The 24,269-nt window shown below is 34.6% G+C and overlaps 1 protein-coding gene and 1 long non-coding RNA gene across 4 annotated transcripts; one reads left to right on the top strand and one right to left on the bottom strand.

Moving 5' to 3' along the window:
* Positions 1-251: 251 nt before the first annotated feature.
* LOC145120847 (uncharacterized) lies at positions 252-5,950 on the bottom strand. The gene is made up of 5 exons (XR_013714397.1): positions 5,625-5,950; positions 4,972-5,120; positions 4,095-4,836; positions 1,022-1,152; positions 252-528 (listed from the first exon to the last, which is right to left on the bottom strand). It is a non-coding gene; the product is annotated as an uncharacterized LOC145120847 (long non-coding RNA).
* A 10,965-nt stretch (positions 5,951-16,915) lies between these two features.
* LOC145119217 (G-type lectin S-receptor-like serine/threonine-protein kinase LECRK3) lies at positions 16,916-21,724 on the top strand. Of its 3 annotated transcripts, none has more exons than XM_079054836.1 (4): positions 16,916-17,025; positions 17,484-20,899; positions 20,991-21,344; positions 21,463-21,724. In XM_079054836.1, coding segments are annotated over exons 2-4 (2,370 nt in total). In that variant the 5' UTR covers positions 16,916-17,025; positions 17,484-18,884; the 3' UTR covers positions 21,464-21,724. The 3 variants fall into 3 exon arrangements, with proteins under 3 accessions (XP_078910962.1, XP_078910963.1, XP_078910961.1); XM_079054837.1 differs by having other exon boundaries at positions 16,979-18,854; positions 18,936-20,899; XM_079054835.1 differs by having other exon boundaries at positions 16,979-20,899.
* The last annotated feature ends 2,545 nt before the right edge of the window (positions 21,725-24,269 follow it).

Genomic DNA, 24,269 nt, shown 5'->3' with positions numbered 1-24,269 from the left:
ATATAAGTACATTTATAATATTATAGATTTTAGGCTTTGCTATTATTCCACCATTTTATAGGTATTCCTATTATGAGACCACAGGAAAAGGAAGTTTCAACATCTAATAGAACGCCACTGAGTTTCTTTTATCATTTAGTCATCCACCTCCCATGAATCATTTTCATTCGGGCTGGTAATGTAGAACTGTTTCAGTTTCTCAAAATAATGAACATGAAAATCCCAAGAGTATTATGACCATGTGAACCAGCTTCTTTACTAAAAGAAAGATAGCTTCTTTACTAAAAGAAAGATACATATGCTGCTTGTTTTAATAGAAGTTGTGTTGGAGCGATCCAATCATTCATGAAATACTCACAAAGTGATTCTTTAGAAGTAGCAATCAATAAAATAGTAGATTTTCCAAAGTACACTACTTTAAGTAGTACATCTTAAAAAGTACATAATTGACCTTTACTTGTTAATGTGCCAGTTGTTGGTGAAATAGTAGGATGCTAAATCTGGAGGTCGATGTTCCCATGCACTTTCCTTTGGGAAAAGAAAGACTTGTCAAGATAAGTTGTGTAAATGAAAAAGATATGAAATTTACCGGCAATTGATGTATAATTAATGCAGGTATTAAAACTCTATAAAAGACCAAAAAGTGTCCCGTTACTCATGAGGTCATACTTTAGATAACTTTATATATTTTTTTATATTAATTATCTTTTTAGAAAAAAATCTCCACTAATACCCTCAAATCATTTAACTTCACTTTTTAGCATAAAAAAATCTCCAGTATTACCCTTGAATACTGATGATGACAAAGCAGCACCATTGACTTGATCAACAAAAAGGTGCATATTAAAAATGATAAAAACTAACGTGAAAACTTGAACAAAAAAATACTCCAAATATATACATCATCACTTGCACAGAAGACAAGTGAAGCCCAATGCAAAAAATAATATTCAAAATCATATATACGTTACCAAAGAAAAAACAAAAAAAATTTACACTTTTAAGAGAATAAAGAAGGCACCTGTCTTCTAGAAGCAGAGGATATACCAAGAACTCAACGGAACACCCATTCATAGACTTTCCATAAGCCCTTTAGCCCAAATCAAACATCAATTGAGCCATTTTCCTCCTCTTTGCTTGTTCTTTAGCAAACTAACAACATAAAAAGAAACCTTTGTATCATTTGAATGGGTAATAAACATGTACAAATGAACAATAATAGTGGCACCAAACTATCTTATCATCAAACCACCACTATCTCATTATTGTTCAAATTGTTAAGATTTATGGAGTCTTGAACAAATTGATAAGTTCCTAAGAATTCAAGGGCCATAAATGTAACTTGACAAATATTAAACAATTCAATTGTTTAATATTGAATGGAGGTACGGCAAATCAATTGTTTATTATTGGACGCATTTTTTGCATGGTCGGTAATGGACGGCCGCAATATTATATTCACAATATGTGAATTGAAGGAAAATTTTGGACGGCAATTTGTGTAAACAAAAGAAAGTACGGCTCTCTCTCCTATATATATATATGTGCGATGTAACCCTTTGTATGTGTGCATCAAATATAACTTGTAGAGTTATAAATTGTAATCTTATTAAGTTAATAAGAAAATCTAGTTGCAGCCCGTGGACGTAGGATTTACACCGAATCCGAACCACGTAAAATCCTTGTGTTCCTTCTTGCTTTATTTCCTTCGTGTGTTTGTGTGTGTGATAGTGTTTCCGCTGCGTGTACCCGGTCCGGTTCCTAACAACTGGTATCAGAGCCTGGTTAGCAAGGTTTGGAGGATACGATCGTTTTTTTTTATCACGCACGAGTGTACCTGATTTGTCTCTTGTTTGTCATAATGGCTGAAGACAAGGTTGTAATCGAAAAGTTCAACGGTTCTGATTTTAGCTGGTGGAAAATGCAATTAGAAGCATTGCTATGTCAGAAAGACTTGGACATGGTACTCGGAAACAAACCGGAGAAAATGGAAAAAGCTTTTGAAGATGCGTGGAACTCAAAGGACAAGAAAGCCAAGGCGGTTATTACATTGTCATTGACGAAGAGCGTTGCTTTCAACATCATGAATGAAACCACGGCGCGTGGTATGATGGAGGCTCTGTCAAATATGTATGAGAAACCATCGGCGGCTAACAAGGTGTTCTTGATGAAGGAGTTGTTCACTACAAGGATGAATGAGGAAGGCTCAGTTACGGTTCACATTAATAATCTAAATTCAATTATGTCCAGATTATCATCTGTGGGAATTAAATTTGATAATGAGACTCAAGCTTCGCTGCTACTAGCTTCTCTACCTAATAGCTGGTCCGGAACAGTTACTGCTGTTACGAGTTCCGTGGGGACCAGTGGTATGACTTTTGAAGGGGTTAGAGATTTGGTTCTAGGCGAGGATATCAGACGCAAAAATCAAGGTGGATCTTCCTCTTCTGATTTATTAAATGTCGGAAGAGGTAGAGGGAATAGCAGGAGCAGTGGGAGTCGGGGAAAAAGTTCTTCTAGAACTTTGAAGAATGTGAAATGCTGGAACTGTCAAGAAGTGGGACATGTTAAGAGTCAATGTCCAAAGAAAGAATTGAACATTGCTGGTGCTGAGAGTGTGTCTGAGGATGATGCATTGATACTCAGTATGGAAAGTTCTGTAGACTCTTGGGTCATGGATTCAGGGGCTTCGTTTCACGCCATGGACAACGGGGAAACGATGGTGAATCTAAAAGAAGGAGATTTTGGGAAGGTATGGTTGGCAAATGACGAGATGCTTCAGGTAACGGGCATGGGAGATATTGATCTGGTTACTTCATTGGGAACTACATGGAACCTGAAAAATGTCAAGGTGATTCCGGAGCTGAAAAAGAAATTAATTTCTGTTGGTCAGCTGGATAAACAAGGACTGGAAGTAAGGTTTGGTGGTGGTAAATGGATGGTGGTCAATGGTAATTCGGTGATTGCTCAAGGTTTGAAGCGTGGGTCATTGTATATGGTTGAGGTACCTGTTGAGGGAAGTATGACCATCCCGATTAAGCAAGACAAAATCTGGTTCGCTAAATCTACGGCTAAGAGAGTTCATTTTGCAAACATGAATTCTGAAGCCAAGGGGATGTTAGCTGAACGAGTCGGAAAGTCTAAACCAGTCAGGAGATTCTGTGACAGTGGGAGCACGGGGCGTGTTCCGGGTACAGTTACAAAGAGCCGTTGGGTTTTGAAGACTAAGACTGAAAATTTCTCTCCTGTTGGATGTTTGCTATGTTTGGAGAGTGTTAGTGGTCCTCGGTGTATCTCTGGATCCGGTGGAGTGTCCAAACCAGTTGAGACAGAGGATGAGTCGGTGGAATTAGCCACGGCTGAGTTGGAGCTAGTGGGAGCTTCAACTGGCCCTTCTAGTAATTGATGATGAGGTGCGGCTGCAACTAGAGAAATCAGACTAAGTTTTAGCTTGTTCATTGGAACTGGAAGCCTAAAAGGACTTGGTTGTTTTTTAAGATTACTGGAATAATTGAGAGTTGAATGGCGGAGAAAAGCTAAAGTTGTTCAAGCCTCCAAGTGGGAGATTGTTAAGATTTATGGAGTCTTGAACAAATTGACAAGTTCCTAAGAATTCAAGGGTCATAAATGTAACTTGACAAATATTAAACAATTCAATTGTTTAATATTGAATGGAGGTACGGCAAATCAATTGTTTATTATTGGACGCATTTTTTGCATGGTCGGTAATGGACGGCCGCAATATTATATTCACAATATGTGAATTGAAGGAAAATTTTGGACGGCAATTTGTGTAAACAAAAGAAAGTACGGCTCTCTCTCCTATATATATATATGTGCGATGTAACCCTTTGTATGTGTGCATCAAATATAACTTGTAGAGTTATAAATTGTAATCTTATTAAGTTAATAAGAAAATCTAGTTGCAGCCCGTGGACGTAGGATTTACACCGAATCCGAACCACGTAAAATCCTTGTGTTCTTTATTGCTTTATTTTTCGTGAGTTTGTGAGTGTGTGACAGTGTGTTTCCGCTGCGTGTACCCGATCCGATTCCCAACACAAATAAGAGCTGGTAGCAAGAAACTATCTTACATGTATTGTAAACGCAAGCTGGAACATGTCGCACTACTTTTCCAATACAGAAGGAAAGAACCAAAATATTCTTGGATCTTTAGATGGAAGAAAACCCAACCCTCTGATTGTACATCTGGAAAACGTACACTATCCACCAGCAACATTCCAAAAAAAATTATATAATATTAGATAACAAGATGGACTGGGAGAACGTATAACCAAACTGAAAATCCACATAAAAACATCACCCTTGAGATGGCAAACCCATTTCGCATATAATCTTTCGAATGCAACCCAACTACAACAGATGGTGATGGTTTGATTTTGTTATTATTATTATTATTATTATTATTTTTGACTTCCCGGTTCAATCTACACTTAACATAGTGTTAGAGTTTGATGTAAATATGATACTACAATGAGAAGAGTACCTCATTCCATAGATAAAAGTCTAACATGGAAGAGTACGTATTTCTCAGTTTTTTACGGTTTTGTGGTCGATCGCATTGGTTGTTTTTTCTTGTGAAACATTAAAGATTTGAACTGGCTTTTGACTGTCACGTATTCATTACAAATGCAGTTTGTCTTTGGGTTTCCCTTTACTACTTGGAGGTTGAAATGAAGACAATGCAGAAGCACTCTAGCCTATGCCTAGGGTGCTTTGTAGTCATTTCAACTAATGCTTCTTTTTGACCATCTAGACCACCATATCCCTACTATTCTTCTTCTTTATGGATCACACAACTTCTCCTATGAACATCTAAAAAAACACTATTGTGAGATGTATTGCAATTTGCAAATAATATATATATATATATATATATATATATATATATATATATATATATATATATATATATTATAATGTGATGATTAAGCATTTAAGAAACACTACATTTGGAAGAGATAACTGTTGTTATTAGTTCGTCATTTGACTTGGAACCATGGAGGAAAAAGTGAAGAATATGACATGAAACAAGATACCACAACCTTGACCACCAAAGAGCCCTCGTTGTTGGCTAAAAGACAATCACGATTCCATACCTAAAAATCAAAATAAATATCATACGAAATAATGGAACAAATGAAATCTAAATCAGAAGTCTACATAGTAGGGGCACTTATCAATATAAATAAAAGATATAGCATCAATGTATAGAGAACTAAAGGAAAAACCACCAAGCACAACGACCACCAAACGGACCTGTACAATTGATGTTAATTAACAATCATTCTGTTTATAACTCCCTTCACAAAAATAAGGAACAAAATGTACAGTTTTTGTAGGGTTCTAAAATCCATGTATCCTTTCACATTCAATCACTAAGATGACTTTAAATCAGCAAAAGCTATGTAAATTAGTCAATTTCTAATGATCAAAACAAAAAAGATTAAAAAAATATCATGGCTAAGCACACTTTGCAAGGTAGATATCTACGGGCAAAGAAGGAGAACAAACTGACCAGTATAGGATAGGCGATTATGAAATAAAAGCCATCTAAAGATTCACACATTAACAGAGAGAAGAGTGAAGCTCTCCATCCTTACCTTTATGGCAAATGAAATTGAGAAAATCGTAGATGAAAATGGAACCCATCTCCAGTTTCAAAAACCCTAGTGCAATAATCTTAAGGCACAAGAAAAGAAAAAATATGGATCCACCATGAGTCCGACCAGACCAAATGAGGATCCCCCTTCAACGTAAACTTAAAGAAAGGGGCAAGCGGATGGAGGAAGTGGATGAGGAGGGAGAGAAAGAGAGCCAAATCCTTGGTACCGGAAAGATAAAAACTATCAGTGGAGAGAGAAAGAGAGAGAGAGAGAGAGAGAGAGAGAGAGAGAGAGAAATCGGATGCATGAGCACTGGTGGAAGACAACATTTGGTGGAGCAAAACCATTTGGCGGACTTGACGGTGGTATACGTGTGTCCAAAAACGTAGACAAAAGGCATTTGTGGAAGAGGCGGTGAAAGTCTTTCGTGTACACGCGTCTTTTTCTCAACTTTGTAGAGAAGCTTGGTGGAATTCTAGTTGTGGAGAAAAGAAACTTAGAAAAAAAAAGACCCTCTGTGAACTTCACGTATGTTTAGAAAGGGCTTCCCTCACGCGCCTAAAGAAACCCATGCGTGAAATGCACGAACTATCATGAAAATAAAAGGTTTATATATATATATATATATATATATATATATATATATATATATATATATATATATATATATTAGTTGTGATACCCGTATATTATACGGGTTGATTAAAACAAAATGTTAAATACAAATGATTAAACGTAAAGTTTATTTGAATTTGAAATTTGAAATAAGTAAAATTATGAAAAAAAAAACATGAAAAAATTAAATTAAAATTATGTGTTTAGTTGTCAGACTCGTGTATTAAATTTGTTAATTATAACAAAATGTTAAATACGAAGGTTTCAGTTGTAAATTTATTAAAAATTAAAATTGAAGTTTTAAATTCGAAATTTAAAATTTGAAACTAATATAGTTATTATGGTATGTTTAATTTATAGAAACTAAATAAATATCTCAAAATTATGACAAAATGACATGTGACATAATGCATGAGAAAATGACATGTGGCAAGATTATTTTTATTTATTAGGTAGGAGATGTTTAATTTATAGAAACTAAATTAGTGATATATTCAAAAATGAAAAATGAATTAAATGACAAGTGGAAAATAAATATCTCAAAATTATGACAAAATGACATGTGGCATAATGCATGAGAGAATGACATGTGGCAAAATTATTTTCATTTATTAGGTAATATATATATATATATATATATATATATATATATATATATATATATATATATATATATATATATATATATATATATATATATATATATATATATATATATATATATATATAGTAGCCGTTTACCCGCGTCAAGCGCCGGGTGCGGATATTTTATTCAGAAATTAGTTTTTCTAGCGACGATTAGTTCTTTTGTGCAAATAGTTTGGGGTTTTATGTTGTTGACGTTATAAAGATCTTCAGAATATGTAGAGCCACTAATATGCGATAAAAGTAGATGAATGTATTATTACTCCTTTTTTAACGGGATTAGAAGAAACCAAACGATCTCACATTAATTAGTTTCTATTAAAAATAAATGTACAATGTTTGTTTTTTTATACAAATGTACTATTTTATATAAACATGATTAAATCTTCATTTTTACAGTATAATTATGATTTGTGTTATTTTGTCAAAACAAAAGGGTAATTGATAAATCGGCGCCAAGAAGGAGTCTCATAATCGGTCTAAGCGGTTGAGTGAGGTCAAGCAACTAATCGGCGCCTAGGTGGATATCATTATTTGTGTTAGAATTTGTTAATATTATCTATATCCTAATAAAATTAATAAATATGATAGTTTTTTATTGTTATTTACTTATTTTGTTAGAATATAAATAATGAGTTGGTAAACAGAGTGTGTTCAAGAATTCCACAAGGTATAAATAATTTATATCGTCTGTCTTCATCAAAACTATAATAAATTCTCTCTTCTCCATGGAATCAGCCGATCAAATAATTACTAATATCGTCGACACTATCATTTCTTGTGGATAATATTGCACGTTAAATAATATAATTTGATTCAGATCTATTAATTTCAAAGAATGGAAAGATTGTATCAATCAAAGCATTCAGTGACTTTCCTATTTTAGGAAAAGGGAATTACCATATCATAGGGATGTGAATAAAGTTTCCGTACACCGTTTATCCAACTCCATCACCGATACGTAATAGATTGTGTAAGAATCATGGATCGGTTAGTGCTTTCATATTTATAGTTCACCGCAACTTGATAATCGAAGACCAAAGAGGCGACATTTTTATCCTAGAATCCACGGTTTGTGCTCGTGTTCCACGTCTCACGACCGGCAACAAAAATATAATGTTTAACGAAAATACAATAGATAATTTCTAAAAGTTCACATTTGAAATTTCATAGTTTAACCAAAATACAATAGATATTTTATTAACTAAAAATGAAGATTAAACAATATTGAAATTACATATTTTCTTACTTGCTTGATGAAAATCACAGTTTTTGGAAATAAATTGATTTTGTCTAGAAGTCATTGTGGGTTCATTTTGCAAAGTTGTTAATTATATTTAGCTGCTTTCTTTGTTATTTTTAAAATCGTATATTTTTTAAGCTTGGATTAATCTGATAAACAATAATAACTTTAGCACCAAATTTATAAGTTACTTGTTACTAAAAACAAAAATTATTAATTAGATTACCTCGATACACAAATTTTTTTATCATGATGGTCAATATTACATAATTAAAAAAAAAAAAACTTACTTCAAATTGCATTTAGATAAAGTTGATTGTTGTAGTCGCCTTCATTTTCAAGAAACCAACGTTTTTTCTTTCTTGAAAGTGATGATGTTATGTTTTGACTATATTTTGTTAAAGTAATATGTATGTTTATATTTGATGTTTAATAAACCTAGTAACAAAATAGAAAATATGACTAATGTTAAATATGAATAGCCCAAATCTCATTTTCGACAAAGCTAAATGCATGCCTTTGACCACTTTAAGGATCATTTAATTAGGTCCAATCCAATCGAATCCGAGGAGTAAATGTAAATGCTACAATTCTATTTGCATCCATCTTTAAAAAAATGATTAAATTGGATTATAAACACTCATTATTTGAAATTACAATTCGCTTATAATGTTTTTCTAAGACTAAGAGGAGTGGTGACACTCTTGTCACCTTGTCACATAAGTATTTTTAATGCCACATCATTTTTCTTTGTTTAACACTTACACTTAACATATTGTAAGGAGTGGTAACACTTACACATAAGTATATATATATATATATATATATATATATATATATATATATATATATATATATATATATATATATATATTAAAAATGTTTTGTTTTTTATTCTCATGCAAACTGAAAAGTAAAGCTGGAACATGCATGCATCCAATCAGAACCAAGCAAGTTTTTTCTTTCACCTCGCTAAGACTATGACGACTCAACAATGGCGAGCCCCCTAGCGAGAGCTAGGGGGTGGTGTTTCAATGAAGTTGGCGAGCATGGCGACTTGGCTTGGCACTTCGACTCCGCATAGCCTAATAGTAATGGTTCCATGTTATTTCAAATTGCTTCATTGCTTAATTTTCATTAATATGTATATGCAAAAAGAGAGTTATATATATATATATATATATATATATATATATATATATATAAAGAATTTAGAGCATACATGTATTATCATTGATATGAATTCTTACAATTTCAAGGCTTCAAATATTTAGAAAAAAAAGTATAGAAAGAGGACTGGTTAGTGTTAGAAAACAGTGAAAGTCAACAGTAACAATATGGTTAAAATGACAAATTTAACCTTGAGAACCCAAACTTGCACCTCAATCCTAGGGATTGGTTTATCAAGTTTGTAAACACTTTGATGATATTTACTTTCATTTCTTATTTATTACATTGTCGTACTTCAAGTTCTCTTTATTACTAGGGCTTTATATTAAACTCATACTTCCAATTAAAGCAACATACTTTCATTATTTACTGTATTATAGCATCCTACTTTTTTTTTTCTTTCTATTACAACATTGTATTTATAAAGTATAAAATTTTAACATGAAAAAATAAACGTAGGATGATATAATAAAAAAATAATTAAAGTAAGTTGTTTTTCCTTGAATTAACCCAAAGAAATATTAACTGGGTATTTTGGTGAAACACACACTCACACACATCACACACAACACACACATGAAAGTTGTAATTGTAATTCCACCAATTAACTATAAACACCGATTTATAACACAAAAAAGAATGCACAAAAGTTGTAATTATACTTTTAGCCAAGTTTATGGGTATACTTTCTAGTTTCCAGCAATGGCTATAACATCATATAGGTCTAATCCAGCAGCAAAAAAATACCATAATGACATCATGTTGTGGTTCTTTTGGACAACTCGACATATGCTCCTGATAAGAAAATGCAATAAACAAAACACATATAAAAAAGATAGAAAGATAAGATCTTGAAACACCTTATTTCCACTCTGGGTTTGGATCATTGTAAGCCACTGAAGTTCAAATGACATAGGATCAGAAACTATCACATTCATAAAAGCATTAAAATAGGAACAAAAATAAGAGCTTGAATGCTTCTTGATTAATATATAGTGACAGAGGCCTCGCCTATCAAAATGTCAATATAAAACCCTTTCTACACTTGAAAGGTCGTTTCAGGAATTCAAGACTTTTTTCTTCTTTCTCATGGATTCTACTCTAATTGCAACCAAAATGCATAATGCCTTTTTCTTACATATTATCAAAATAGACCATAATGCCCTTTTCTTATCCCCACACTCCATCTCTTGTTAATATATTGCAATCCAATGGTAAAACCCCAACATTGTACCTAAAAATAATAAGATGAAATTACCCTTTCTCCTTATTGAACTTTTGACAACATATCCTTCCTGGTAAAGCCCCAACAACACTTTACAACTGTTCGACCTCCTATAAAGGAACTGAAAGTTAGGGTAAATAGATAAAAATGAAAAAAATTATAATTTAATAAAATGACCAAGGTATGATGCTGTGACAGAGAAAACTAAAAAACGTTTCATTGTAGTCATATATACATATGGTTAAGGATGATATTAGCAAGAAATAGTCTTTTAAACAATTTAAGCCACTAACTATTACTTATTACCTTTCCATGATCAACATGACCCATGATGGTTAGAACATGGGCACTTCAATGGTTCTCATTTCAATACATGTAAACATATACACACATATAGTTAAGTTAGCGTAATTGGTTATGGTTTTTTAAAGCATAGAAAAGGAAGCAAATAAAAGATGGTGGTGTGACATGCTTATTCATAGGTCCTTTTTGACGATAAAAAAAAGTCGCATTGTTATTCACATGACATGGTTGCTCTTTAGGACCAAAAATCAAAAAATGAATTCACAACAACTTTTATCGGTTTTCATCGTCAAGGTTCAACTTTGGTGTTGATTTGATTGGTGGCGAAGGCCTGCAACATACAATCATAATGAATAGAAATGAGAGCTTTCTTTGTTTAATGCAGTTGATGACTTGATGTTAATAGTACCAAAACACCCTGAAAATGAATGTAACTGGATAAGTGGAAAAAAGAAGGTAAAAAGAAATTTATATGGGTTCATCGGTACCAGAAGATAGAGGAAATAAAACGCTAACATGGTGTTGTATCCATGTTACTCCACCATCAGTTGACAGTTCTCGAGGTAGCCAGTACAACAACTCATATTTAGCACGTTCTTTAATAAAATCATCAGTTTTGATGTCAATCCTTTGACCACAAACTGTTTAATTCCATCTTTGAGAATCCATGTTTTGTTAGGTACATACTTTTCTCCTGTGTAAGTGAAAGGGTAATAAAACATATACATTCCACTTTCTATCAGTTTGCAATTGACTTTATCCCAAGTCTAAAAATCTCCAAGATATTTCTCTAGGAGCTTGACAGGTGCTCGATCCATTAGAGCTACGTTTTGGAAACTTTTAGAAATCGCTCATAGGTTCAGAAATAGTTTTTAGATTAACCACATACTTGTATTCAAAAGCAACAATGAAATCCATATGAACATTCTATAAAATTAAAAACATGAATCGAGTAGAAATCACCACATTTTGTACCTCTTAATTATGGGAAAAACTGTCATTAAACGACCAACTACTCTAGATCTGTTCCAATATTGCCATCATATAAGAGAATAAAACTTCAATTTCCATTCACCTTTTGTACCTCCTAGCAATAATTTCGAACAAACTCGCATCTGTGAAACAAAAGTGCCAAAGGTATCATAAAATAATAGAATATTAATAACCACAAAAAAGAAACAATGAGTATATGCTTATGATAACCTGATGTTTAGGGCACAAGAAAAGATTTTTCGATACGGTGAAACAAACACTCCACTTTTGTCTGCTAACCTGCAACAAACACAATAAAGAATTATCATAAGCAACATAGAGTCGTCGATTGAAGGGTGTGCGACAACCCAGTTCTTCGTGAGAGACAAAGTACAAAGGAGAGGGGAGGAGAATGGTGGAGCAGGTTCGTGTTGGGGATGAATGGTTTGTGGTATTGACGACATGTATAAGGGAAGGCATGTTAGATTGATAGATATTAAGGTTTGTGAGTGAAAGAGATAGAGAATAGAGAAAGGGATAGAGAATAGAGATTGAAAGGGTGGATTGAACCCCAGTAGACTGGAATTGTTCTTGATGACGACGAAGGAAAATGGGTGCTATATCCAGGATTTGTGAACAAAGAACGTGAAGATATGGAGAAATGCCGAGAAACGGGTAGGAATTCGTCAAAATAATAGACGATAGATGTGAAATCTTACCATTATAAGCACCAAAATTTTCAAACTATTGAATATATCTATATATGTTGCAAGTAGAACCATCTCAAGAACCACCTGTAGTTGGTCTTCGTGGTGGCAATTAGGGATTTTTAGAGAATGATAGAGATACCGACAATGGAAAGGGTAAACTGTGATGGTGCTCTGGTGGGGGTTACTAATGGCAGTGAAATAACACAATCTGATATGCTTGATCAAACCCCCCGCCAGATCCCTATAAACTATCTCCTTTATTGGCGACTTCTCGTTCATATTGGTAGGGAAGAGAAGATGGCGATAATGATTTTGAGAAGAGAAACAGAGGGAGAGAGATAGAGAGAGAACCATCCATGGCACATCTAAAACATACTAACATCGTGTATGCAACAACGATTCTCTATTTGTTGGAATTGTTTCTGGTGATGTTGGCAACGTTTCCTTATAACAGAAGAGAAACAAGAGAAAAGAGACTCAAATCCCATATTTATAGGGTGTTTGGGGTTCCTTTAAAAATAACTTTTGGCTTTTAACTTTTCCAAAAAGTTAAAAAAAAGCCAAAAGGTGTTTGGATAGCTCAAAAGATCTTTTGGAAATGACTTTTGGCAAGAAAAAAATGAGGAGCTTCTAAAAGTCACAAAATCATGACTTTTTGTTGTTTTACCTATAAAAGTTAAATCAAAAGTCATTTTGTCAATCCAAACACATTTTAAAGAACTTCTTTTGCAAAAAGTCATTTTCCAAAAAGTCCTTCTACAAGGATTTTTGATGCTCAAAAGTAATCCCAAACACCCTCTTAAAGTAACAGATTGGGAATAAGTCTTCATTTTGACCGATTAAAATTGATTCACATTAGTTAGGTGCATATTTTTAAGGGATAAAAGTGAGACTATGTAATAAACGTTTGATTAATAAGATTCAATGCATAAATTCATTGTACAACTTGCTTTTAATCTTGTACCTCTTAAAATTCAGCATTTGAGGCTAAATGCTTATTAAGATATATATATATATATATATATATATATATATATATATATATATAATTTGTATAGAAAATTTTGTATAGAAAGTAAAAGTATATTATATAATTACTCTTGTGTATGTATGCATGTACAATGTTAGTATCTGAATTCCCTTTTGTATCTAGTTATTATGTATATTAGTTCACTACTTTGTGCCATTTTTCTACATCTTTATTGTTTAATTTTCTACATCTTTATTGTTCCATTTTATTCGAGCTTTAAGTATTATTAACAATATTTCAAATGTTTACATTTTAGGCTAGAGTTTTTGAACTATGTTGTTAATAAATGCAAACTACTAAGATCGCTTCTAAGATTAAATAGACATTAAAATTATGCTTGACAATTAGCTGAAAAGATAACTGCTAGTTGAAAAACTAATTGATAAATGAAAAAAACTAATTGTTAGCTGAAAAGTAGCTACTACATTATAACGTAGTTGATAAAACATGACGTTTGATAAAAAATAGCTGAAAGATATAAAATAACATAAAAACTAAAAAGACATTTATAAGAATATGTTATTTATAACTAATTATAAGTATATTTGAAATTTAAAAAAAAAACTCATGAAAAACTAGTTTAAGTAACTTTAGAAAAAACTATCTTATAAGCTATTTTTTAGCTTAACACACATGTCAACTTAAAAAAAAAAAACTCGAAAAACAAGCTAGCTTATCAGCCAGTTGTTACGCCAAACACAACCTAAAGAGATTTTAATTAACTGTACCATCAAACCAAAACAACAAATATATTGAAATAACATGATACCATCTGAATTTGACTCGTTAATGTGTTTCACAACAATGAATACAAATATTAGGGAAATAACATGATACGATCTAAAGCATTTTCATATATGAAGACTGAGCAACACTTTTTTTTTGATGATGTTTTTATTTTTCTAAATCACTTCAAAACAACATGAGCAAAAGATAAAACCAATACCATATGCATTGAAACATTTTCAATATAAAATGCTATACACCAAGTGGTTGTACGTTATTACTTTATTAATAAATCTATATTAATTGATGGAAAGTAAATATTTCAACTCAATGGCTTACTTTCCAACGTCTTCAAAGATAAAAAGTGAATACACGTACATAATGTCTAAAAGTATGCGTTTAGACATACATAAAATAATCATATGGATCTTTTTATCCTTATATTTTATTTATTTATTTATTTATTTTTTAAAACGACGAATAATATATTAGATAAAACTGACTCCCCTGACTAGCAAGTAACTAGCACGGGAGCAATAAGCAAGAGAGTACAAAGTATTTTCAGAAACAAAAGGGAGAGGAAAGCCACTCGTCCCATGAGCAAATACCACTTTTACTTCTACATTTAATCCAAAAGTATGTCACAGATTTGACCTGCTCAGCACTGGAAAGAAGGTTGATGAACACCTGAATACTCGGTCATTTCGAAATTTCCATAGGTTCCAGACAAGACTATAACAGATAGTAAGAAAGTGATCTTTCATTTTGGGACCACTACCACAGGTTGCAACCAATCCAGTAAGTTCTTCCAGGCTATTGAACGAGTAGTTGTGTACACCGCACCATTTGAGAATTCTCTCCACTACAGCTTTAGCGAATGGGCACCTTGCCAAGATATGATCTGTATCTTCTTCTCGATTGATACAAGCACCACATGTAGTAGTTTGAATATCAATACCCCGATTGCGTAGTCCCACCAACGAAGCTATCTTTTTTTGAATAGCCCTCCACATAAAGCAATTGACTTTGGTTGGTACATCTTTGCTCCAACTAATTACTGGAAAATTATGAGACGTGACTAAGCCACAATCAATTTTCCGCCTTACATCACCTGCTTTGAACACCCCATCAGAGGCTAATGAGGATACCCAAGTATCTTCGCCACTGACCAGTCAAATCGATGATATGTCTCTGTGAGATTGATAGTGAGTCCTGACTCGTGAGGGCAAGATCTCCACTGACCTTCAAAGTTCCCATTGTAGAATCTATCGTTGATATTGCATTTTTTCCTTGTTTCTAGAGCATATAGGGAGGGATGTTTGGTTTTTAAATCAGTCAACCCAATCCACTTTTCTGACCAGAAATGGGTGTTGGCACCAATTGGAATATATCGTCAGGTTCCAGATTGTGTTTCTGCAGGTCCTTTATAGCCACGATGTTTTTCCAAACCCCACTAATTTTCCTGTTAGCCAAGTAGTTGTGAGGTTTATTATTAAGATTATGAATACTTCTAATGGTGCGATTCCACAGAGAGTCTCCTTCCTTTTTCAATCTCCACCAACATTTGACCATTAGACCAATGTTTAGGGTCTGTATGGACCCCACGCCAAGTCCCCCATTAGATTTTGGAGAGATGACTTTATCCCACGAAACCTAGTGAATTTTCTTTGTGTCATTGTCTCCCCCCCACAAGAACTTCCTACGGATTTTTTCCAATGTCTCCGTAACCGCCACAGGTGCCATGAATAAGGAAAAGTAATAGGTTGGTAAGTTTCCTAGTACGGATGTGATTAGAGTTAAAAGACCGCCAAAAGATAATGTTTTGGATTTCCAAGAGGACAATTTAGCTTGAAATTTGTCAATGATCGGTTTCCAGTTTTTAATGAGATTCATGTTTGCTCCCACAGATAATATAATATTTTTCTCTTTGTTTTAAAAGTATACTCATTAAGACCATCTTAATGGACCAAAAGTTAGGGCCAACTCATAAAATTGCAAAGGCCGAGTAATGGAGATTGTCATTCGAGAACTTAAGTTAGCATGATTAAGTAATTAAGTTGGTGCAACAAGCCGACAATTAAGGAATTATTTCGTAATGGTAAAATAATTTCGGAAAACAAAGTGATTGTAGAATAATTAGGGTATTACAAAGCGGGAGATTTAGGTTAGAGTTTTTTTATATTAATATTTTTAATACTATATCTGTTTTATATTTATTGTCCATTTTTTATTTGAAGTGTTTTTTATTTAACTTTGACTATATATATATATATATATATATATATATATATATATATATATATATATATATATATATATATATATATATATATATAATACTTGTTGTAAAATGCATTGAATGAATTTTTTAAATTTTCTTTTCGTTGTTTTAAGTTTCACCAAAAAATATATAACACAAATAAAAATATTAAAAATTAATATTAAAAAATAAAAACTTTAAAAATGAAAGTGAACTATAAATAATAATTTGGGAAATGGACTTTGGTATTGGTGAATGGTGAAGTTAGTAGATAGTTTTTATTATACGTAGACCTTCCAAAAACCAAGATCGGCCCAGGGTGTACTTAATCACGAATAAGTCAAAAGCCCATATCATTATTCCTCGTTATTATTTTAGCACGATCTCCACCCAATTTGACTCAAAAGTCAAAGTTTTCGATTGCCAAAGAGGCAAAGAGTAAAAAGCTGTCATTCAAGGATTTCTTTCATGAAGGAGGATTTCTTTCATTTGTAGCTAGGTAAGTATCGCTTCCGTTTAATAATTATTACATTGGTAAATGGAAAGGATATGGCTTTGTCTCTGGATGAATGACAACAAGCAATATTTCAAATAAAACCCAAAAGGCAAAAGATAACAATCAAACTAAGATCAAATGAGGAGAAGTTGGTGATGGAGGGATTGGAATATCAGCAGTTCCTTCTAACATCAGGATAACATTCTTGATAGAAGGCCTTGCATCTGGATCATCTTGAATGCACAGCAGTCCGACTTTCACCATCTTCTCCAACATGTTGACATCTACTTCTTCATCTCCCGTGAGCCTACTCCAGTCTTTGTCTATAAAACAATTGTAAACCCAAGTAGAAAGAACATCTATCTCCATACTATTTCTGCAACACAAAATCTCCAGAAGTACAACCCCGAAGCTGTAGATATCCACCTTGGTGGAGATTAACGTGTTCTTGTGCCACTCAGGTGCCAGGTATCCTCTTGTTCCCCTATCACGATCACCACTGACACTCAAGAGGGTTCCGCTCTGATTTGACCTCAATAGCTTTGATAACCCAAAATCAGAGATCTTAGCAGTCCAAGCCTCATCAAAGAGAATATTATGAGGCTTTATATTGCAGTGTATTATACGAGCTTCACACTCGTCGTGAAGATACTACTGTTTGAAGAGACGGGCGGGTCATCACGATTTGCAGTCCAAACAACTATGTTTTCTGGCTTGCCTGCAAGCCATATCCCAACCGCATAACCGTCATCTTGCTGGAAGAAACCAAATGCAAAATGGCCAGAAGGAGAGAGCCATGAAGGGTTTGTGTCTGGGATCAATGAGGAACCTAAGGTAATACTATTAGAGGAGGTGAAGTCAGATCCTTGGGTAATTACTAAAATAAAGAATAGTCTTAGGAAGATAAGTAACATGAAGGCCATATTATTTAGAGAGGTGAGATCTAGTGAGATGCTACAAGAGCACCAAATCAGCAAAAATGATAGATCGATATTTTTATCTTGAGACCTAAATATATTTACTACCAATGTACAAGAATTCAGTCATGTCTATTCTAATCCAGAAAGCGTGTGGAAAAAAATGTGACGATTCATGGTCCACAACCAATATTCGCGATGAAAAGTAGACAACACTCACATCAGCATGGAAAAGGAACTCACGAAATGGATATGTGATAACAACGGGGCTTCTTTACATAAAAACCAAACATGAGTAGCTGTCACTAGGGGTAGGATAAAAAATCGAAACAACCGACGGTTTGATATATTTTTATAGTTTATATCTATAAATTAATATTTTATATTTTAATTAATAGATTAGTTACTAAAAGACTTTTTCATTATTCATTATTTAATTATTGACCATTAATTATAAATCTATAATTATTTATATATTGTATAAAAAAGCAACAATTAATTGGTCGGTGTTTCAAATTCGTAAATTTGAAGTTGTCATAAGACCTTTTCCGTTGATGGTCTTACAGGACTTGTAAAAGTATCCCTCATCTAGCTTCAGATGTGTTATATATATGTCTCGTTTTTGCGGTGTAGTTTTAGAACTAAAAAGTTGGGAACTTAAAATGGGATATGTGGATGTAATGTTTACGTTTTCCTAGCTTCTTTGGTCTTAGCTGGTGTTTTTCTGATAAGGAAAAGAAAATTATAAGGCGAAGACTTGTACGAAGACTTATTACGAGAAAACTCGCTGGTCATTTAATTTGAATGGAAAATAGGAAGAGAGAGAATTAGTGGTGTCTGTTGGTATGATTTCTTTCAAATAATTGAAAGGAAATGCTCCAAACCTGCCAGTGCTCTCGTCTCTCGTCTTCACAGGTAAGTACCTTATCCGTATAGCTTGTGATCATGGCCTCATTATTAATGCTTGTTTTTCTGTTCATCTTTCAATTCCTGGAGACAAAGGTTGATGGAGGATCCATTGACTTGGGATCCTCACTTGTCGCTGGTACACAATCTACGAATGCATGGTACTCCCAGTCTAAAATGTTTGCATTTGGGTTTTATCAACAAGGCACTGGCTATGTGGTCGCAATCTGGTTAGAGAGCTCCGGAGAAAATACGGTTGTGTGGACTGCTTATCGAGATGATCCACCCGTTTCACCAAATGCCATACTAACACTTACTCGTGAAGGAGAATTGGTTTTAAGCTGTGAGCATGGTGGGGTTAAAAAGACTATTGCAGCCAACGTTTCATCTGCAGTGATGAACAACACTGGAAATTTTGTACTCTACGATGATAAAATGGGTGTAATATGGCAGAGTTTCAACCATCCTACCGATACTTTGTTACAAGGCCAGAGTCTTTTTGGTGGGAATGAATTGGTTTCGAGTGTGTCTAAAACCAATTACTCTAGTGGACGCTTTCATATTAAGATGCAGATGGACGGTAATCTTGTTATGTATCCAATGAACACGGGGGATGGCCCAGAAAATTCATACTGGGCTTCTGATACCGTTCAGTATGATAGGATTTCGAGCAACTATCTGCACCTGAATGATACAGGCTTACTGATTATCAATGGAAGGGATTCAGACATCATCAAGCATCTTTATGCTGAACCGAATTATCATATCACATATCGTGTCACAATCGGTGATGATGGAATCTTACGGCTGTATCTTTACAAGCATAATAACTTCCCCCCTCCCATAGTATGGAAAGTGCCAGATCCTCCTTGTAATGTGAAGAACTTCTGCGGCTTCAACAGCTATTGCACTATGAATGATGAACAGCCCTATTGTGTTTGCCTGCCGGGTTATGATTTTGTATACCCCGATTTGAAGTCTAGGGGCTGTGAAAGGAATTTCACAAAAGCAATGTGCAAAAGCGGGAAAGAAAACATTACATATTACAACATGGTTCCCAAAGAGCGATTAGTGTGTGATGATCGTCCTTACGTTGTATTCAGTCCCGACAACAAGGAGGGCTGCAGCGACTCCTGTTTGGAGGATTGCAATTGTGATGCAGCTTTTTTCAGTAATAGTAACTGTGAGAAACACAAGTTCCCACTTAGGTACGTGAAAAGAGTTTACGATGATTCCACCACGCCTATGATGTTCTTCAAGACGCCCAATGTAAGCCTTTATAATGTCCAAGCCAATGCATCCATTAATGCTACTTCTTTGGAGCCCACACAGAGGATGGAGAAAGTGCTGACCACAGGCAAGAAGACATGGCTTATAATTCTTTTTATGAGCGTTGGTTTTTCCATATATTCATGCATTTCGCTAAGTTTGACGGGATATTTCGTATTCAAATTCCGTCTTCTAAAGTACAAAAGATTGCTGGAAACTAGAAGTTTGGGATTAGCGGAGGACCTCATCCTGCAATCATATACTTACAAGGAGCTTAAAAAGGCAACCGATGGGTTCAAGCATGAGCTAGGAAGAGGGTCGTTTGGAAGAGTCTATAAAGGGAGTTTCTACAAAGGGAACAAAGTGATAGCAGTGAAGAGACTTGAGAAGGTGGTGGATGAAGGTGAGAGAGAATTCCGAGCAGAAATGCAAGTGATTGGCAAAACACATCACAAGAATCTAGTCCGTCTCTTCGGTTATTGTGCAGAAGGTAAAGAGAGGCTTCTTGTTTATGAATACATGAGCAATGGAACACTAGCCGACCGCCTATTTAGGTCGGACAGGCTTCCAGACTGGTCTGAAAGACTGCAAATCGCTCTTGATGTGGCAAAAGGTATCCTCTACCTTCATGAAGAATGTGAAACACCCATCATTCACTGTGACATAAAGCCCCAAAACATTCTGATGGATGATTTCTGGACTGCTAAAATCTCCGACTTTGGATTGGCCAAATTACTAATGCCAGATCAAACAAAGACCTTCACCATCGTTCGAGGAACTAGAGGGTATGATAACAATTAATACTACTGATCTCTAACACTAAACTCATTCAACTGTTTTCTTCAAATCGACACACCATGTGTTTTTGTCTTACAGGTACTTGGCACCCGAGTGGCAGAAAAACATCCCAATCTCAGTGAAGGTCGATATCTTCAGCTATGGGATCGTGTTGCTGGAAACCATTTGTTGCAGAAGGAACCTGGAAGTACATGTATCGAATACGGAAGAGATAGTTCTTTCTACTTGGGTTTACAAGTGCTTTGAAAGAGGGCAACTGGATCTGCTTGTTGGTGATGAACAAGTGGATATGGCGGCATTGGAGAGGCTGGTTAAAGTCGGACTTTGGTGCATTCATGATGAACCTGCTCTTCGTCCCTCTATGAAGTCTGTGTTGCTGATGTTAGAAGGGATCACGAAAATTGCTTCTCCTCCTTGTCCAACCTCCACTTGGTAATTCTTTCTTCCGCCTCTTGATGATTTTGCTTTGTTCTTTTTGAAACTTTATCAACTAAAACCTCTGAAATGGTTGCAACATTCTTTGTTTAACTATGTATCCTCTCTGTTGTAGATTGGTTAAACTAAGGCTGATATGTTCAAGTTGCCTGTATTTGAGACATCCGAATATATAATACATGAAGACTGAAGTTCTTGATCAAGTATGCTGCTTCAACAGCCTAACCCATTTCCGACTTTATAAAAGGTAAAGAATTTGAGCTTTTTTAAACTACTATAGCAAACATGTTCATTTGTATGTATAAATTCTATTTATAACACTTGGTATTGTAATAATATATAACGTGTATTTAAACTTACAAATATTTTTGCCGGTATTGTGCCAATCACCAACTACATGGGCTTGATTTACACCAGTGCTATTATAATACACTTAAGATCCCGAAACTGGGCCCCCTATATTATGCAATTATAAATATAAAAAATGGACTTTGTTTAATGCTACAACCAATGCAACTCCTGGGGGGTACAAAGAAAACTAATACCGAACCAAAACCAAAGTCACCGAACAACCGAACTATTTTGAAAAACCTACAATTCTGTTTTGGGATATTAAAAAGACCGAATTTCAGGTTCGATCAGTTTTGGCTTTCTTTATAAAAAACCGAAAAAAAGAACTGAACCGAAAAATACGTCCTTTAATGTATAACTATAATTGATTAAATATATTAAAAGTTAAAATAATAAATAGTATTCCTTAGGTAAACTTTAAAAATATGAAATTCAACTAAATTTTTTGGGCGCCGGTATTATATTCTTTTTTATAGATTGATAAAGAACAAATTGATATCTTGATCCTGTCACCATCGCCGACCAATGTAATATAGCAATTTTATATTATATTACCGAAACCTTTTGAAAGGTTCCGTATATTATTATCTTTTGGGGTTATAATTAAAAAGAAATATGCATAGTAGGAATCGAACACGGCCACATCTAGTAAAAGAAATTTGTCGAAGCCAAATCTACATCTACATTCAACATTTTTGTAATACATGTATTATATAAAACATATTAAGCATAACTCCGTTTGGGGGCCCAAACCGACCTGGGCCCGGGAGGTGTTGCCTAGCTTCCCCCCACCCCCTAGTAGGTTGGGCATGAATGACCAACTTACACAAGTTACTCACTCTATTTCCAAATCCACATTTTTCGTCCCAAACTGGACGTGAACGCTCAATATTTGGTTTAGGGCAACTTTCCGATAACTCTTATAAGATAATCATCATGGGTATTACGAAATTAAGAAAGTGGTGTATTGTAACGACGTGTGGCATGTGTAAGATATATGTGGAGTTTGTGGCTTAATCTAAAGAGCCCTTATGGAGAGACAAAAGACTCCAACATATATAGAGATATATAAGATACATGAGTGCCCCCTCCCCAAGACGGATACGTGAAGAGGATAAAAAAGAATGTTGTAAGCTATGGGGGTCCTAGACAACGAAATTCGATACCATATATATATATATATATTACATGTACAATTCACCAGAGATTTGTCCTACTCACTAAAGATATAAAAGACACAAAATGACGTAACATTCATACATATTTATACTTGAGAGATCATACCTAAAACCCTAATGGGCCAAACCATTGGCCCATAAGACCATGAAATGTAACATTCATAAAATTTCAATACAATTTAAACTTTTTCAAAACAACCCTTTCTCTAAAAGTCTTTACAAAACCATTGTGTCCAAAACATTATTTAAAATAAGAGTCATTTACGATAAAGTTTCCCAGAAATCATAAGTCCCCAAAACACGAGGATGTGTACGATCACGCCTTCACCTTGCCACAATCTACTGAAGTACCTGAAACCATAAACCAAAACTGTAAGCACGAAGCTTAGTGAGTTCCCCCAAAGTACCAACACGCAAAAAATAGCACATGTACAAAACAACATACTATGGGTCCTCAACCATCGGGTTGGAATACCCCAAGCCCTCAACCATCAGGTTGGAATGCCAACATACTATGGGTCCTCAACCATCGGGTTAGAATACCCCATGCCCTCAACCATCGGGTTGGAATGCCAACATACTATGGGTCCTCAACCATAGGGTTGGAATACCCCAGGCCCTCAACCATCGGGTTGGAATGCCAACTTACTATGGGTCCTCAACCATCGAGTTGGAATACCCCAGACATGTTGGCTTACGTACAAAGCAGAAAAGCCTCAGCCACCAATCAAACATGTGCACATATAACAAATAATCATATAACAGTCTACAACCAGTTAAACAGATCTTACCGATCACTAAGCATAACCTTATCCTATCTACCAGGGTATTGATCCAGCAGATCATAACAGCATAGCATCATCCCATCTACCAAGATACCGATCTAACAGATCACTATACATATAATCATACGATAATTAGGATAACAATCCAAAGGGTCGGCCTTGGTACCTTCGATCCTTGGGTACAGTGAGGAAAACTCACCTCTCAGTCTGATCCATACCTGATGAGGTCCCGACTCCAAATCTCAGCCCCAACCAATACCTATCCATCTAAGTGACCACTAACCATCAAAATCCCAAAATGCCAAAATACCCAAAATACCCTTAAAAGTCAAACTTGGTCAACCATGGTCAAAGTCAAAGTCAACGGCCAAAGTCAACAATCCATGTTGACCCAACTCATCGAGTTCACCTAGCAACTCGTCGAGTTCCTTCTGTATTCAGACAATCGGGGAAAACCCTAGCTAACTCGCCGAGTTGGCTGGACAACTCATCAAGTTTTCCCCCTGCTTAACACATTCAGATGATTCTTTGATTCTAGGGACTCTAAGGCTCAGATCTGAACTCCAAATGTGTCTAAAAGGATAAAGTTTCCAACTTTATCCTTTGGA

The sequence above is a fragment of the Lactuca virosa genome, chromosome 6 (assembly GCF_052849685.1).
Source record: "Lactuca virosa cultivar CGN04683 chromosome 6, Lactuca_virosa_CGN04683_v6, whole genome shotgun sequence".
In the NCBI taxonomy this organism is placed as follows: Eukaryota; Viridiplantae; Streptophyta; class Magnoliopsida; order Asterales; family Asteraceae; genus Lactuca; species Lactuca virosa.
Note: the sequence above shows the minus strand (reverse complement) of the source record. Positions and strands in the feature narration are given on the sequence as shown.

Coding starts and splice junctions, on each gene's coding strand:
- LOC145119217 (XM_079054836.1), top strand. CDS start 18,885: ATGGCCTCATTATTAATGCTTGTTTTTCTGTTCATCTTTCAATTCCTG. Junction 20,900..20,990: donor ATCGTTCGAGGAACTAGAGG/GTATGATAACAA, acceptor TTTGTCTTACAG/GTACTTGGCACCCGAGTGGC.